Below are 15,795 nucleotides of genomic sequence, written 5' to 3'. Positions count from 1 at the left end.
ACACACGCGAGACAGATGCCACATTCTTTGTCCGGCGGTCAGACAAATACCAAACAAAAAATTGACCGGATCAAGTACCCATATGGGCTGGTTCCAGACTGGCTTGCACCTACTCTAAAGGATCCCTTCTTCGAGCCGCGTTGTTTATACCGCCAACTCTGGGTTCAGTCTTTGCTTCCGGTTCAGTCAGTTGTATTTTCATCAGATGACCGTTTTTTTGCTTCGACGGGATATCATGACGTAACCATCAAGGTTTCGTTCTACGGTTCAAATGGATTGAATTTTGTCTATTTGAATCACGCACACGCCGTTTTAGATATAAAGTGGAGACAAAATGAGATGCAAACGCCTAGCAAGTGTCATGTCTTATTGACTCAAACCGTCGACGGGAATTGCTATTTATGGGAGGAGTCGGGTTTGTATCAGCGGTTGCAGTTCACGCTTAAGGCGAGACTGATGCACCCGTCTAATTCAGTGCATTGGATGACTATGTCGATGAATTTGAAGCATGAAATTGACGAAATCTTAACTTGGCTGAGACATCACAGGCAATCAACGTATGATGGTGAGGCGGCGAATTATCCGATGGACGGTCAAGAAGAGCAGTCTGACTCGCATTCAGACGCAGTTACTATAGGCAATACATTTGATTGCCTGCATCGTCCGACATTATGCCAGCCATCGGATTATTTGCTGTCCGAGCAACAGCCCTCGTCATTCACGCAAGTCTTGAAGCAGTGTGTGGACTACGTTATCATCATCCTTGATGATGGGGGCCTCATCGTTTACAAGATAGAAAAATTAGGGATAGGATGTCCGAGTACACCGACGGTGAAAAAATGGATCAGTTTAAAGCACGCGTTGTATCCGCCGCCGGGACCCAATCGCTTGAACGCGTTATTGATTTCGCAGCCTCCTGTCCAAAATCGAAGCGTTTTCGTCCCGTCGAAGCTTCACCTTTATTTGAACACTTTTACGAAAAGTTACGTTTCGAAATGGGAAATCGATTTCAGCAACTATGAGAACGGAGAGCCAAATAGTAATCTGATTACTCGACTTCGGGGACATTCTGATAGCATTCATCAGCTTTGTGGACACGCTGCGCTGCCACTCGTTGCTTCGATAAGTCAAGCCGAAACGGTAGTTTGGCAAGTCTCGGACACACACCTGCAAAACAGAACAAACATTTTGTCTGATCGGTGTAAACTACCTGCATGCAAGCTGGCGACGTGGGACTTGTCAGTTCCAATTCTGTACATGTTGGTTGGGCAATCCACCTGCTCAGACGAACACGTCAAGCAGCCTGCGGTTAAACGGCAACCTTCTAAGAAGCACTCCCAGTCTTCGAGCACCCCTCTTGATTCTGAGGTCAAGGACACTGCAAATGGCAACATCCAGCCTTCTCACCCGGAGTATTCTGCAACATCCGATTCCGGCGCCGTTCGGAGTAGTTCGTCTGCATCGTCGGATCGCCTTGCTGCGTACTACGTTAATTACTCCGACACTTTGGACGCGTCTACGATGTCGTTCACCAAACTGATATCGTGCTTCGCGGATGCGGCGTCTTCGACCGGACCGACGTCTGGCGAGTTTTTTCGACTGAAGTATCTAGAGACGTTGCATCCGCTCTACTTCGACGCGGAAGGGAAGTGCCGCTTACTCCCCAAAAACGAGACCTTCATTTTTGGGCTTTCGGAGGATGGAAGAACTTTTTTTTTATGGAAAATTTTCAAAAACCAGTCGCTTCTGAAGCCGACGAGTCTCAACTCGGCCCGCAACCAGTCGAATGAGGGGTCTTCCTCGCGCGCGTCCCCTTCTCTAGAGACCAAGAATATCTTGTCCTATCGGCTGCCTGACGCGATTTGCATTTCGGCCTTGACGAGGGCGTCTGCTAGCTATTCTTCGAACACCGAATCTCTGCAGGCGCGGGCGTCCTTGTTCACGGGAACCACGGATGGAACGGTGCACGCGTGGAGGCTCATTGGGCGCCAAAAAGAGGGTTTTCATGAAGGCGAGCGAGAATCTGGACACGAGTGGTACTGGATACCGTTTTTGTGTTTTCGAGCACATGAAGCCCCGGTCAAACTAATTAAATGCGCCTCGATTAGCCGGATGGCGACGGCTGCCGACGCCAGTGACAAGGTCAAAATTTGGGAGTGCGAGTCCGCGCCGCCGTCGTTTTCCTTGGAGGCGGAAATTTCGGTGAGGCCTTTTGCGGACAAAGACGCGGCGGACGCTCAAGGGAGTTCGTCCAATTCGCTGGCTAATCTATACGGGAAAAACGAGCGCTTGTCGGCGTTCATCTATTCCTTGCCTTACAGAAGGAATTCCAGTTCTTTCGCGCGTAAAGCGGATTCGGCTCACCAACTCTCTGAACAGTCTGTCGTCTCAGAGGAAGGCGTCAAGGAGGACTTTCCGGACGACAACGGGCAACAGTTGACTTTGGCGAGTATTGATTGGGAGGCCTGTTTATTTGGGGGCGCATTTAGGACGCACTATCCGGCGTCGGTCAGGGAGAATGTGTTGAATGTGGTCGATCGATGGTTTGAACAGTTTAAGGAGAGCGTTAAAATGGAATTGCGGCGCACTGCGACTGAACACGCGGGCAGGAGTGGCAGAAAAAGAAGGCAGGGACACGCTCAAAAGGGGGGTCATACCAGGCAGCCTTATGGCAGGCATTCGAAGCACAATGTTTTATCTAAGTCCTCTGCGGACAAGAAGATACCTATTTCAGTATCGGATCAGCAAATGGTTGGTGGGGGCTTCGGCGTGAGTTTAGATGAGCCGTTTCTGGCACTCGATGACCTTGGGTCAATAAACGGTCCGAATAGAAGCCGGATAGTTGATAAACAGAATCGCGTAGCGCGTTCCGTCGACTTACTGCACGCGTTTTTAAACCGCTTTCGTGAGGACTCGGCGGTGCGTCTGGCACCGAGGTCGTTGACTGTGGCGCCTTCCTCTGAGACCGATCTCTGGTTTGATTGGACCAAGTCGCATAGCGGAATACCGCTGCTGGCCGTCACGATGTCTTGTGCGACCAGCGTGTGGTGTTTGAATAATGCCATCGAGTACCCGTTCCGGTTTCAGCCCGCCTGGGATTGTCTGGCCCAGTCGCCCGTCCGCGGGTCTCAGTGCCTTTGGACCGGGTTTGGGCAGTTGCTGCTTGCGAAGGACGGTCAGATGCAGGTTTTTTCGGATTCCAGCTTTTGCCGGTCCGTGTCGCGATTGGCGGAAATGCGACACCTCGAGGCGCCGCATTACCATCCGAGGGCCTTGCTGGAATGGGTTCTTTTAGGGAGGCTGGACCGCGCTCATGTTATTTTGAAGGCGCTGCAGCGAGAGTTGAAGAGCGTGAGCGAATTGCGCAAAACGACGCGACAGCCCGCCGACGAGGGGAATTCGGACAGCGCGGAGGGCGGTCAGGAGAGGCCCTCCGAGGAGGGAGACGAGTTGTCGGACGAAACGCGGAGGTTCCCGAATTTGTCGATTCCGCAATTTGAAATATCCGACCTGTTGAAGACGGAAGACCTGGATTCTTCGCCCGCAAGCGGTGACAGCGGCGCGCCTCTTTCTGGAGACTACCACAATTTAAGTCAGCCGCAGAGCGTTAGTCAGGACTATTTAAGGGACGCGCCGGTTTTGGACCGAAATTCGCTCGAGAGTTCCACGCTCGAATCCAGAGCTGCGTCTCCGGACTTCGACGATTTCGACATGGACTACACAAAGCTGCCATCTGTTCTGAACGTGGGCTTCAAGTCCGACTGGCTGGAGACCGCGAGCTACGCCGAAGAGTCGGAGTTGTCTCCCGCCGAGGTCGAAAAGGCCGGTCGACAAGAGATCACGGACGCGATTGATTACAGCAGAGCTCAGTCCGACGTTGGGCTTGGCGCGCACCTGGACGACTCGGGGCCTCTTTACTCGAAGCTCGTCAAAATACAGGACTTCAACTGGAACTTTGAAGTTGTTTCCCACGAAGAGGCGGAGCAATTGTTGGAGTGGTTGAATCGAGAGCTGCTGCCGGACTTGACGCCGGAAGAACAGGAGGACTTGATGGCGTTGATAAAGAGCGTGACCCAAATAGAAGACATGTGGAAGGACATCGCCGCGGTGCGAGCGGCGTTCATAATTCGCCTTTTCTTTTTGTTTTTCGAAAGCGGGAGGCTGCATCGCGTCGACCTCGAGTCGCTGCTCCCCCTTCTTTGGAGGTGGGCGATACACGTTTTGGAGAAATACACGTTTTTGGAATACCTCATGTCGGCAATAAGGAGGGCGGTCAAGAGCAATGAAGGCCAGTCGCGCGAGGCGGTTCGACCATATCAGGCGCCCGATTCCCCGAGCTACAGAAGAAGTTACTTGTTCACTTACATACCGGAGCCGAAGGGCGCCGGCTCGGCCGACGTCTTCTGGCCCCTGATCCGTTCGTTTGGGATTCCTCTGTGGTGCAACAACGACGCCTATTTGGTACAACTTTGCAACGAGTTGGCCGTGTACAGCTACAAATTGAACAACAACCCTTCGGACAGCTGTCTTTGGTACTTGCTGCTGAACAAGGCCTCCGTCTTGGCCGCCATGTACAGGTTGAACGGAGACGCGAACGTCCATCGCTTTCTGTCCAACGACTTCACTCAGTCCCGTTGGATCAACGCGGCTCGCGACAACGCCTCGGTCCTGCTGAGCAAGCAGAAGTTCCAGATGGCCGCTGGCTTTTTCGTGCTGGGCGGAAAGCTCAAGGAAGCGGTCGACATATGTCTGTACAGGTTGAACGACTGGATGCTGGCTCTGTTCGTGTCTAGAATTATAGACAGACTGAATCCGTACGCCAAGGGCTCGAGCCAGACGCGCTACGTTCTTGGTTTGGTTTTTGAAATGGCAAAGAAAGCCGGGCAGTACCACATTGAGAGCATCGTGCTGTGGATCCTGAAGAACTACCAGGACTCGCTGAAGTGTCTGGTGCCCAAGTTTCCCAGAGCCCAGTTTTTGCTGCCCTGTAAGCTCAAGGTCAACACGCGTTGCTATTTCGACCAGTACCCGACCGCCGAACAGGGAAGCGTGGATCGGCTCGGTTCTGTCTACGACCGCTTTGACTTTTCGCTTCGCGAGGAACGAGTTTTTTTTTGTCCGAGCAAGGCGGAGTCGTTTTTCCCTACGTTCAAGTTTACTCCTGGGACCCGGGGTCTGTTCGCCTTTCTCTTGGAGTACTTGAAGATCCTGTGTGCGTCCGGCCAGGCGTCCGAGCCGGGTCCGCCGGGCGCCTCGACCTTTTTCCAGTACTTGGATTTTGTCCACGCGAGCGGCGCTTTCTCGTCCGCTCAGGCGAATCCTTACGAGGAGCAGAGTCTCTCGTCCGCGAGGGGGGCGCAGACGGGGTTGCGCCAGTTCGTGGCTCACCAGCAGAGGATGAAGAATCTGATTCAGAGGTCCCTGCTCTACCGCTACTTTCACACGGGATTGGGATTTTTCGCCGTGCAGATGAATTTGGACGAGCTGCACGAGAGAGTTGAGGCGCTTTGCGGCGCGCTGCCTTCGAAGGGCCGTTTGTCGCAGGGCGCGGGAGTTTTCAACGCGAGCGAGCGGTGCGTGGAGGACAACCTCGGGACGAAGGAGGTCGACGAGGGGCTCACGTTCCGGTGCGTGGTGCAGTTTTTGAGGCAGTTCTTTGATCGAAAGCGAGCGACGGGGCACTCGATGCCGGACTCGAGGCAGCTGAAGCAGTTTTTGCACCTGATATTGAAGTACCATCGCGCGTTGAAGTTGAAGGCGATAGAAGATGCGTTTAGACTGGCGTTCGAACAGGAGTCTAGGCCGTATTCGTTTTTGGTCTTTGCGAGCTCTGTTTTCGCCGATGCGACGGGGCCCGATTATCAGGTCCGAGGGGGCGGGGGCGCGCGGGGCGAGAGTTGCCCGAGGGCGGTGGGCCAGGGGCACGCGGTAGAAGACCGCTGGCCGTTGAATTCGGCCGGTCTCCAGGACGCCTCCGCGTTTTCGACGCAGCTGATTTGCATGGCACAGAAGTTCGCGTCTATTTGCTCGGCTCAGATCGCGGGCCTGCTGTCTCCCGGGCAGGGGCGCGTGATCTTTCGTTTCACGCGGGAGCTGGAGAGGTGCCTGGCGTGGTATCTCTCGGATTCGACTCGGCGCCTGTCGGCGAAGGCGTGTATGGGCGTTTGGGTCAACATTCGACTGGGATACTTGCTGGCGTTCTGGGCGCTGCGCGACTACAGGGGCTTGAAGCAGCTGGTTTGGGGGGGCAGCGCCGAAGCGTCTAGAAGCGGAAAGGAGGTCGCGCGCGCGGATTCGCCCGACGAGGAGGGTCGCCCTGGTGACAGCTCTTCCGATGAGGAGTCGCTCCGAGCTGGGTTTCGGCGCCTCGAGAGCAAGTATGGCCTTTCGTGTCCGATTGTCGCCTCGGACCGGCCGCTCGTTGAGGAGAAGTGTGACTTGTCGTCGGCGCGGCAGTCGCCTTCTTCGACGCTGGCGTTGAGTCTGTACTTGTACTATTTGAATCCTCTTCTGCTAGCGCTGCTGCTCGTCAAATTCACCTCGCAGCAGTACTCGCTTCTGTCCCGCGTGTTCGCGGAGCCGAACTCGCTGACGCACATTCGAGTGTTGGACGCCTGGGTCGAGCACACAGAGCAGCAGCTGAAGCACGTGCCCTATAGTCTGATGGCGCTTTGCTTGTACCGAATCCTCGAGGACCCGGCGAGCTTTTGCCTGGACCTCGAACTGCTTCGGCCGCTGATCGAGCGGTCGTGTTCGATCCAAGCGGACGAGCCGCTGAAGGACCTGTGGCTGGCGCTGAGCGGCGAGAGGACCGTCAACAGCTACCTGAAGAGGGCGGCCTTCTTGCAAGAATTGAAGAACTACGTTTTGTACAACGAGCTGTGGAAGCGCGTGCTCGAAGAGCGTCAAGACATTCTGAACGCGAGGATGAAGAGGTCGTGTTGGGAGCTGGACGTCGTGGGACGAGCCGAAGACCGCCCTTCGGCGCCGAGAGCCGACTCGGAGGCGGAGGACGCGTTCGGTCGGAGCGAGGCGATTCTGGAAGACTCGAGAGCGGCGTGGGACGCTCGAACGTCCTTGTTGATAGAACAAGAAAACTGCAGCGACCACGTGAGGCCGCAGTTTTCAGAATTCGGGCAGGTGGAATTGATTCACAACGTAAAAGAGCCCGTGAATTGCTTTGTTTTCAACAGGAGAGATCCAAGTCAGGTGGTGGTGACGACGAACAGTCAAATGAGCCAGCTCAAACTCGATTGCCCCCCGACGAAAAACTCGGTCAGCAGCATCTGCAATCTAGGGCTGTTTTACAACTCGGACCACGAGGCCGGTTGCGAACGGCCGAGCGACCAAATCTACGAGCCGCGTCTAGTGGGTCCGCTGCAGTGGTCCAAAAAGTCGATTTTGTACCACAAACATTGGCTGTCGTCGGGTCCCTCGTCCAGAGACCAGGCGCAACCGAATGGTCGTGCCGCGTCCGCGAGCCACAGGCGCTCGAGCAAGCAACTGCCCTCCCAGCTCGGCGCGCCCCACAAGCTGGAGTCGTCGCCCACGGCCGACGCAGTTCACTACGTGCACAAAGAACAGTTTGCCTACGAAGAAAACGCCAGCCTGGTGTGCTCGCACCCCGTGTATCCGTACTTTTTGTCGTCGTCGCACGACGGGTCTCTGGGCCTTTGGCAGTTTCAAGTGAGGCAGAAGACGTTCGTCTTTCAACACAGAAGCTACATCAAAAATCAGAGTGCGGCGTGTATTAGGTACAATTGTAACGGCTCCAAGTTCGCGTCTTTGGGACACGCCGGCACACTCGGGGTGTGGTCCTCCGACTTCGAGTGCATGATGGCCGAGCCCTACTTCGTGAACAGTTCGCTGAAGAAGGGCCACGATTTTTGCTTCTTGAACGCGGGCACCGTGTTAGCCGTGGCAGGAGACGCAGGAAACGGGGGCGGGCAGAACGTGGTTTTGATAGACACGCTGCTGCCGCAAGAGTCGGCGGCGGTGATGAAGCTGAGCACGCCTTTAGACGTCCACAGCCTGCAGTACGTGCAGAAGTCCCAGCTGTTGATAATGGGCGACTCTAAAGGACACCTGTCTGTGTACGACTTGAGGATGGACAAGATGTTGAGGCAGGCGCAGGCGCATGAGAGCGTCATCAGGTGCATGTGCACGGATCCCACGCAGAGCTACCTGATCACGGCGTCGAAGAGCGGGAGTGTGAAGATGTGGGAAGTGAACGGCAGTACGCTAGCAGAAAAGGCGAGTTGGAGAGAGGCCCATGTTGTGAGGGGCCTGAGCGCAAAGACCGGCTTCTCGAAGAACGGCGTGACGTGTTTGCAAGTGCAGGACAACTACTTGTATTCGAGCGGAGCGGATGGAACCATAAAACGGAGAATGATACACTATAAATAAAAACAGAAATGTTTTTTACGAATTCGCGACAAAAAAATTTTCGATTTCTATTAGTTCTGTAAAAAAATTTGAAGCTATTTTATTCCTCCCTATCGCTCGTTCTGATGAACACTGGTGTCGGTCGACGGCGAAGAGATGCTTGCTTTCACGTTTTCTTGCTCTTTTTCGTATTAATCGTGCACGCGCCGGCTGCGAGATGCGTTCGCCGCGCACAGTCCGCAGCCCCTCGAGACGAGCGTGTGGACGAACTGCCGGGTGAAGAGGTAGAAAAAGTGGGCTCCTTTGGCTTCTATATGGACTTGACCATCTGCATAGTGCTGGTGACATTAGCAGGTGCGTTAACTGGAAAAAAAGGGACGCAAAGACACTTTTTTCAGCAGAAGGCGGTGTCTACGCGCATAAGTAGGGGAAAAAAAGGGGAATTAGCCTGTCTTTTTTTTGCGAGATAACAACAGCGCGGAACGCATCGACAGGTTTGATGTCCGGATTGACGCTAGGACTGATGGGGCTGGACCTCAACATGTTAGAGATATTGCTTAAACATGGGACCCCAGAAGAGGCACGTGATCAATGAAGCGCGCCCGCGAGAACAAGGGGCGTCCAGAAATTAAGAGAGGACAGCAAATGACTCTCGTCTTTTGACGTTTTTTGCCAAGATTGGAGACGCGGAGTGTGGTTTTGCTGACCGTAGATTGGACTTGACAGAAACATTGCGCATCCAAAATTTTGCCATTGGTCAAGAGGCACCATTTGTCTTTGGTGACCCTTCTGCTGACCAATGCCTGCGCCATGGAGGCCCTACCCATTTTTTTAGAGCGACTGGTTCCTCCTTGGGCGGCGATATTCCTTTCGGTGACAGCCGTGCTGTTATTTGGCGAGTATGTCGAGTTTCCATAAGGTGTTTTTTTTTTGCGCAATGGTCTTCTCTCTGTGTTGTCTCCGCTCGCGTTTTGACAGGTGTATCAGAATTATCCCGCAGGCGATCTTTTCCAGGTGGGCTCTGCGCTTGGGCGGAAAAACGTATTGGATAGTGTGGTGCCTGATCTACATTTCGTGGCCAATTAGTTGGCCCATTTCGAAGTTGCTGGACTACCTGATAGGAGAAAAAATCGGCACGCTGTATAAGCGAAATCGTACGAAAAACGGGGTCTTGTATTGTGAATTCAAAATGCGACAATTGATGACGTGTCGATGATGGCCACGTTTTGGCATGGTGAATTGTGATTGATTCAAGCCGTCGAATGAGTTGTTGTGTTGATTGTGGGACCGATCGCTGCAACTCGATGACGAGCGCGTTTCGAGGGTTTCGTTCGCAGAAGTTTGTGCAAAGTTTGACACCGCTACAGATTTTGTTGAGCGCAGAGCGTTGCCGAGCGAAGCAGTAGCGGTGTCGATTCACGTGCAGTTGCACCACTTGGCTGCCGGATCCCCTTTGCTGTTTTTGACTAACTTCGCTGCCCAGAACTTAAGGAGTTTGTAGGCTTTCACGCCGCCAAAGCATTTGAGTTTCATGGCCCCGGGAACGGGAACAATTCGCCAGGAGCGCACTATATTGAGCTGAACACCGGAAGCAAGATGCCGAGCGAGGACCTCTTGACCGAAGACGAGGTGGTTATTATCAAGGGGGTACTAGATTTGGCGTCGAAGACGGTCGAATCGGCGATGACACCCTTGAACAAGGTTTTTTCGTTGAGCATAACCGACAATATTGATGCCAACACCATGCGGATCATCTCGCACTTCGGACACAGCCGAATTCCGTTGTGGGAGGGCCGTCCGTCTAATTTAGTAGGGATGCTTCTTGTCAAAACACTCACTTTAAAGTTCATTTTAGAGGGCGGGAAGCTTCAGGGAACGGACTTCCGAAAGGAACTGCCTCTGTTCAATCGAAACATATTGCTGTACACGGCGTTGAACTTGTTTCAGACGGGAAAGAGCCACATGGCGGGCGTAATAGACCAACACGGAGAGGCGATAGGAATCATCACGTTAGAGGATATCATAGAGGAAATGAGTACGTACAAAGGCGTCAGAACTTGCACAACACGCGCTCGACAGTCTCACTTACGTTTTTCGCCGACTCGAAGTTCAAGAAGAAATCGAAGATGAGATGGACGTGAAGAACAAAGAGCGCATCGCCGCCCTAATCTCGAGGTCGAGCAAACCTCAGCTCGAAATGCTGACAAATAAAAACAAGCAGCACGAGGTCTAGAAGCTTGAAGGCGACGAGGGTGGGGTACATACAAGGCGGGTATATACAAGGCTATTTTTGTGTGTTGTTACATATTTTTATTCTAACACGGCGCGTGAAGCACGTGCTGCAAGGTCTCCCTGTTCGAGAGGGCTAAATCTCAACGCTTGCCAGAATAAATTTTACTTGTATAGGGATTCTCTAATAAAATGCTGTACATCATGTATAGTGCATAGGCGAGGACGCTGAGAAACATGCCCGCGACGCTTCTTTTGTATACGGCTGCGGCGGCAAAGTTCAAAAAGCTCCCTAGGTACATTGGGTCCTCTACTAAGTTGAACGGGAAGGACTTGACGCGCTCCTTCATCAAGATGCCGAAATAATCTCCACAGTAAGTTCCAGTGACTCCTAGGCGAAGGAAGCTTGATATCACCAGCGTCCCGCCTACGAGGTAGAGGAGGCCAGACAAGCAATTGATCAGCAAGGGGTCTATATCAACTTCGAGTTTAGGCTGGTCGTCTAGAGCGACATAAAACAGATAGTTTCTGCGCGCAGAGATTGAAAACACAATCAAGGCGAACATATAACAGGCTATGTATTTGCTGCCACCGCATAACTTCCTTATTATTGAAAACTTCCTTTCCATTATTCCAACGACGTTCCAGAATGTCGGGCAACCGAATATGAACAGGACCGCTAGCTGAAAACTCGGTTTTTTGTAGTCGATCATATCCAGGAGAGACGCAAAGTTTGGCACGATGTTACTGAGTATTTCTGACATTTTATATGTGGAGTTACTGATTGATAGCGTAGATTGGTCGCGACTGGCTGAGTAATAATATTTGCAAATGATTTGCCAAAAAATTAAAATTATTTTGTCCGTATCTATTATCCATATTAATTAGTTCTCGTATCGGATAGAACTTTTTTTTGTGAGACGCCACATCAGGGCGTATTCGAATCCGTGTGCGGTTCGCTGAGACGCGGGTTCTCCGAATCTGGTTTCGTGTCAATTTCTGACATCATGTCGTCTAGCATTTCTCTACAAGTCAGACTTTGACAGTGCTTCTCTACTTTGCAAAAAAGTTCTTCTGCGTTAACCCCTGGACACAACGATTTTGCCCAACTATCGTACAGAAACAGGAGTCGGGCGCCTAACGACGCTTCTTTGTCGTCGAGGGTGGAGGGAATTTGTTGCGAGAAGTGAAGCAGCAGTTCTTTCAGCAGCGGGAATCCTTTCGAACCTATCAACGTCTCATCTGTCAAGTCTAATAATAACCTTTTTTTTCTGTCAATTTAAGTCTTCTTGAACACAAGAGCGCAGAGAATGCGGCGCACCTCCTCCTTTTGGCCTGCGGAGCCAGTTGCAGGTCCTGTTGTCTCGGGTATTGTTTTTCGCGGGTGTCCCGCGCCTCGGATGGCTTGGCCGAACGCTCGCGCCTGCTTTGCATTGCGTCGAGTGTCCTCAATTGAGTATTGAGAAAAAAAGTTGTTCTGACAGCGTCACACAAATATTTTGCGGCGTACAGAAAAGCGAGCGCCAAAAGCGAGAGTGGAGCAGCGACGCGAGTGGGAGGACTTAGGGGGTGGTTCTTGCGCTACAGAAAGATGGGGCTCGCATAAAAAGGCGTGCGGTAGAGGTTTTTTTGCAGATGTCCGGGCTTTTTTCTGCCTAGGTGACGTACAACAGCGGCCCTTTTGACCGAAACAGCACGAGGAGAAGTGCTGCAACGTGCGCGTCGAGTGGCTCGTTTCCCCGAAGGGGAGCGAGGGGGCGAGTCGCACGGAGTCGCGCGCCCCGCATTCGGAAAGTTACGCGTCGCTTGAGCGCGTTTTTGCTCGTGCACGCGCCTTGCCGGGCGGGGGGCTATTCGCGGTGACATGGAAGCCGCCCGCGGGCTGCAGGCGACTTCCGCCAATTTCAAGCGTATTTTTTTGCGAAAGTGTTCTCTGACATCAGTCACTGTTTTGAGTCGATAGGGTGCGCAGGTACGCATTCTCTCGAAGGACACGCACAGGACAACTCTCACACGGGCTAGAACGTGTCGGCACGTACAGCGCAGGAACTTGTCACCGTCGAGGCCGCAAAAGAGATGGTACATACGAGAGGGCCCAGAATGGGCGTGAAGCTGATGCAAGAGCAACTGGAGGCGGCGCGTCAAGAGAAGGATTGGTACACAGTGCAGCAGCTGTACAAAACGCTGTATGCGAGGTACGGGCTATGACGGCGTGGCACGTCGTCGTGCGAGCGCATGTGTGGAGAAAGTGTGTGTTCTTTGTTACGGAGTATGCATTTTGCGAGAGCAGCGGTTTTTTGTGATTGACGTTCCGAAAGATATTTGCACACGAACCAGACGTCGGAAATAGGTCCTTTGTTGAGAGATGGTGTATGTACGCTGCTTGACAATAAGGAAATAGCGTCTGGAAGCGAGCTGGCGCTGTTGCTCATCAGATACCTTTCCGAGAGGCGAATCCCGCCCGAATCTCCATATATTGATTATGTTCTTGAAATAGCTTCCCATTATCCCAAGGGGAACAGGCATCCGTCGAAGGTGATGTTTATTCGAGAAGCGGTGAAATGGTCGAAGGCGCCGGAGAACAGGAACCAGGGTGATCCGTTGCTGCACGCGAAGTTCGCGGACATGTTCCGGAAGGACCTGGATTACAAAGCGGCACAAGCTCACTATTTGAGAAGTCACGAACCCCAAAGTTTGGCCAGCATGCTGCACGAGTGGAAGGAGTTGGGGCATCCGAGCGAGAGGGACCTGTTTCCAGTGCGCGCGCTTTTGCAGTACTTGGTGTTGGGCGACCTGAGCAACGCGAGGCTCATGTTTCAGGCGTACACGGAGGGCAACACGGATGAAGCTACATGGACGCCTTTGATGAATTTTGCGAAGTTGCTGTTACAGGCGCTCGAACAGAAGGACTTGAACCTCTTCAACAGGCTCCGCGACGAGTACGCCAAGTCTATACAGAGAGATCCCATTTTCGCGCGATACTTGGACGAGGTCGCTCGAGTTTTTTACGGTGTCAAAAAGCCGGTGACCGGACTGGGCGAGCTGGTTGGTGAATTTTTAGAAATGATGAATACGAAGGGCGCTCAGCCTGGAGACGACGCCGTTTACAACCGGGGGAGAGAGAGCGGGCCGCCGGATGAAAAGTTGGAGGGGATTCTAGACCTCTCCGAGTGAATCAACGCGACTGGGACATGAGATACAAACGGAAAAAGACGCGTGTGTACGACTTTTTTTTTTTTTTTTTTTTGTTTTTATTGTTACTGCACATTATTTTTCGTGATGGGTCGATCTGGTCCTGAAGTGCGCGTAAGTTTCGAAAATACGACTCTTCTTACGGGGGGCCCGCGGTGTTAACACGCTTGCTTTAGGACATTTACTACCGCCGTGCAAAGGAGGAAGGCTGGCGGGCGAGGTCGGCGTTTAAGCTCTTGCAGATTGATGAGGAAGTGAATCTCTTTGAAAGTTCGTTCTCTGTTGTAGTGTGGGTGATGGGAAAGTGTCACGGTGAGAGAGAGCTAAGGGGCGCGCTTCCACGCAGATGTCGAGAGGTGTATTGATTTATGCGCGGCGCCCGGGAGTTGGAGCCAGGTGGTTAGCAAGAGGGTTTGGGCGTCCTCCAACAAGTAGGTTTTCCTCGGCGGGAGGGTTTCAGCGCGCGCGTTGCTTTACTGACCAAGAACACCTCAAGGAAGGACAGGGTCAAGATCGTGTCCGTTGATATTCAGGACATGGCCCCGATCGATGGCGTGGTACAAATCAAGGGTGACATCACGAAAGAGAGCACCGTTGAAGAGATTGTGAAGTCGCTCGGAGGAGAGCAGGTGCAGCTGATCCTGTGCGACGGAGCGTCGGACGTGACTGGATTGCACGACATGGATGAATACATTCAGTCCGGACTGCTTCTTTCCGTACGCAAACTTGGTCCTTTTTGCGCGAGAACGCGGACGCGCGCAGTTTTGCGTGCATTGGTAGGGGCTCAAAGCGCGAGGCGCATCGAGGACTGATTTTATTTATTTATTTATTTTTTTTTTTTTTTAGGCACTGAATGTGGCGATGCGTCTTTTGGAGCCGGGCGGCACTTTTTTGGCCAAGTTCTTCAAGGGGAGGCACGCCTTCTTGACCCACGCTCAGTTCAGGGTCTTTTTCTCCTCGGTCCAGTTTATAAAGCCCACGAGCTCTCGTTCTCACTCGATGGAATCGTTCATCGTCTGCGAGCGCTTCAAGCTTCCAATCGGCTACGCGCTCAAGTCGCAGGCACTCCTCGAGGAACCCGGCGAGAAACGGACGCTGGGCGGCGACGGGCTGGCGCTCTTCGTGCAGTCTGGAGACTTGTCCGGATTCGACGAGATTCTGGGACTGGAATCCAACGATTCATAAAAAAACGAGAAAAATGAACGGTTCAAACGGTCAGTCCGGTTTTTTTTTTTTGTGGTCTCTTTTTTTAGTGGGTACAACGGGCGAATTCACGGCAGACTGTAGAGCGGCTGAGAGGTTGAAGGGTCGCTGGCCGGCCGCAGTTCCCTCCGCCGCGGCGAGTCTTCGCTCGAGTGGGGAATTGTCCGTGGAAATTGCCCCTGCGTCCCCTCCTCCGTCGGAGTCCCCCGCCCGGACGGGCCGTGCGGTCAGAGCTTTTATTGTCTAGGCGGCCTCGAAGTCGATTTACCGACGCATCGAGCCGCTGCGCTTGCCCACAACCGACGAGCTATCGCTCCACCGCGCCTCGCGCGAGTGGCACTTTCGTGCACATCACTGGAAATTGTAATGCACGCTAAAAAAAAAAAAAAAGGTGCCCGTCGTTCGCGATTATGCGCGTCGCGCGCACAAGAAGAAGCAGCGCTCGCTGACCACCGAGACCGCGCGGACCGCCTCGTTTTGATCGCGAACTGACAACTTTGTTTCTAGCGTTTGGCCACCCTTCGCTCTCATCGGACAAGTACGCGAAACACCGTTCTGCTACACGTGGAAACTGAGCCGTTGTCCCATTCTGCTTCGGAGTCCCGCTTTCGCACAGCGAGAGTGCGGAGCCCAAGTCAGAAGCTTCTGCCGCCAGATCAGCGCGCGGCGCCAATGTCGGAAACCTACTGGGACTTTCGATTGTTGGTATCGCGCCAACTCGCTGAGCTCCGCACGGCGGCTCTTTTGAACGCTTCCGCAAGGTGCTCCCCCCAGAAGGTCTAAACT

At 53.1% G+C, this 15,795-nt stretch overlaps 3 protein-coding genes across 4 annotated transcripts; all 3 read left to right on the top strand.

Annotated features, from left to right (window-relative positions):
• Nucleotides 1-8,507: 8,507 nt before the first annotated feature.
• LOC126328070 (uncharacterized) lies at nucleotides 8,508-10,618 on the top strand. Its single transcript, XM_049995974.1, has 6 exons — nucleotides 8,508-8,739; nucleotides 8,880-8,965; nucleotides 9,112-9,284; nucleotides 9,373-9,539; nucleotides 9,869-10,420; nucleotides 10,494-10,618. Exons 1-6 carry the CDS (start codon nucleotides 8,511-8,513, stop codon nucleotides 10,616-10,618), a joined length of 1,332 nt encoding a protein of 443 aa, XP_049851931.1. The 5' UTR covers nucleotides 8,508-8,510.
• A 1,937-nt stretch (nucleotides 10,619-12,555) lies between these two features.
• LOC126328069 (Golgi to ER traffic protein 4 homolog) lies at nucleotides 12,556-13,840 on the top strand. Of its 2 annotated transcripts, XM_049995973.1 has the most exons (3): nucleotides 12,562-12,809; nucleotides 12,933-12,988; nucleotides 13,112-13,827. In XM_049995973.1, exons 1-3 carry the CDS (start codon nucleotides 12,691-12,693, stop codon nucleotides 13,786-13,788), a joined length of 852 nt encoding a protein of 283 aa, XP_049851930.1. In that variant the 5' UTR covers nucleotides 12,562-12,690; the 3' UTR covers nucleotides 13,789-13,827. The 2 variants fall into 2 exon arrangements, with proteins under 2 accessions (XP_049851929.1, XP_049851930.1); XM_049995972.1 differs by having other exon boundaries at nucleotides 12,556-12,809; nucleotides 12,933-13,840.
• A 53-nt stretch (nucleotides 13,841-13,893) lies between these two features.
• Nucleotides 13,894-14,991, top strand: LOC126328049 (putative tRNA (cytidine(32)/guanosine(34)-2'-O)-methyltransferase). The gene is made up of 5 exons (XM_049995948.1): nucleotides 13,894-13,920; nucleotides 13,983-14,076; nucleotides 14,153-14,237; nucleotides 14,303-14,522; nucleotides 14,653-14,991. Exons 1-5 carry the CDS (start codon nucleotides 13,894-13,896, stop codon nucleotides 14,989-14,991), a joined length of 765 nt encoding a protein of 254 aa, XP_049851905.1.
• Nucleotides 14,992-15,795: the final 804 nt, after the last annotated feature.

The sequence above is a fragment of the Schistocerca gregaria genome, unplaced genomic scaffold (genome assembly GCF_023897955.1).
Source record: "Schistocerca gregaria isolate iqSchGreg1 unplaced genomic scaffold, iqSchGreg1.2 ptg001083l, whole genome shotgun sequence".
NCBI lineage: Eukaryota > Metazoa > Arthropoda > Insecta > Orthoptera > Acrididae > Schistocerca > Schistocerca gregaria.
Note: the sequence above shows the minus strand (reverse complement) of the source record. Positions and strands in the feature narration are given on the sequence as shown.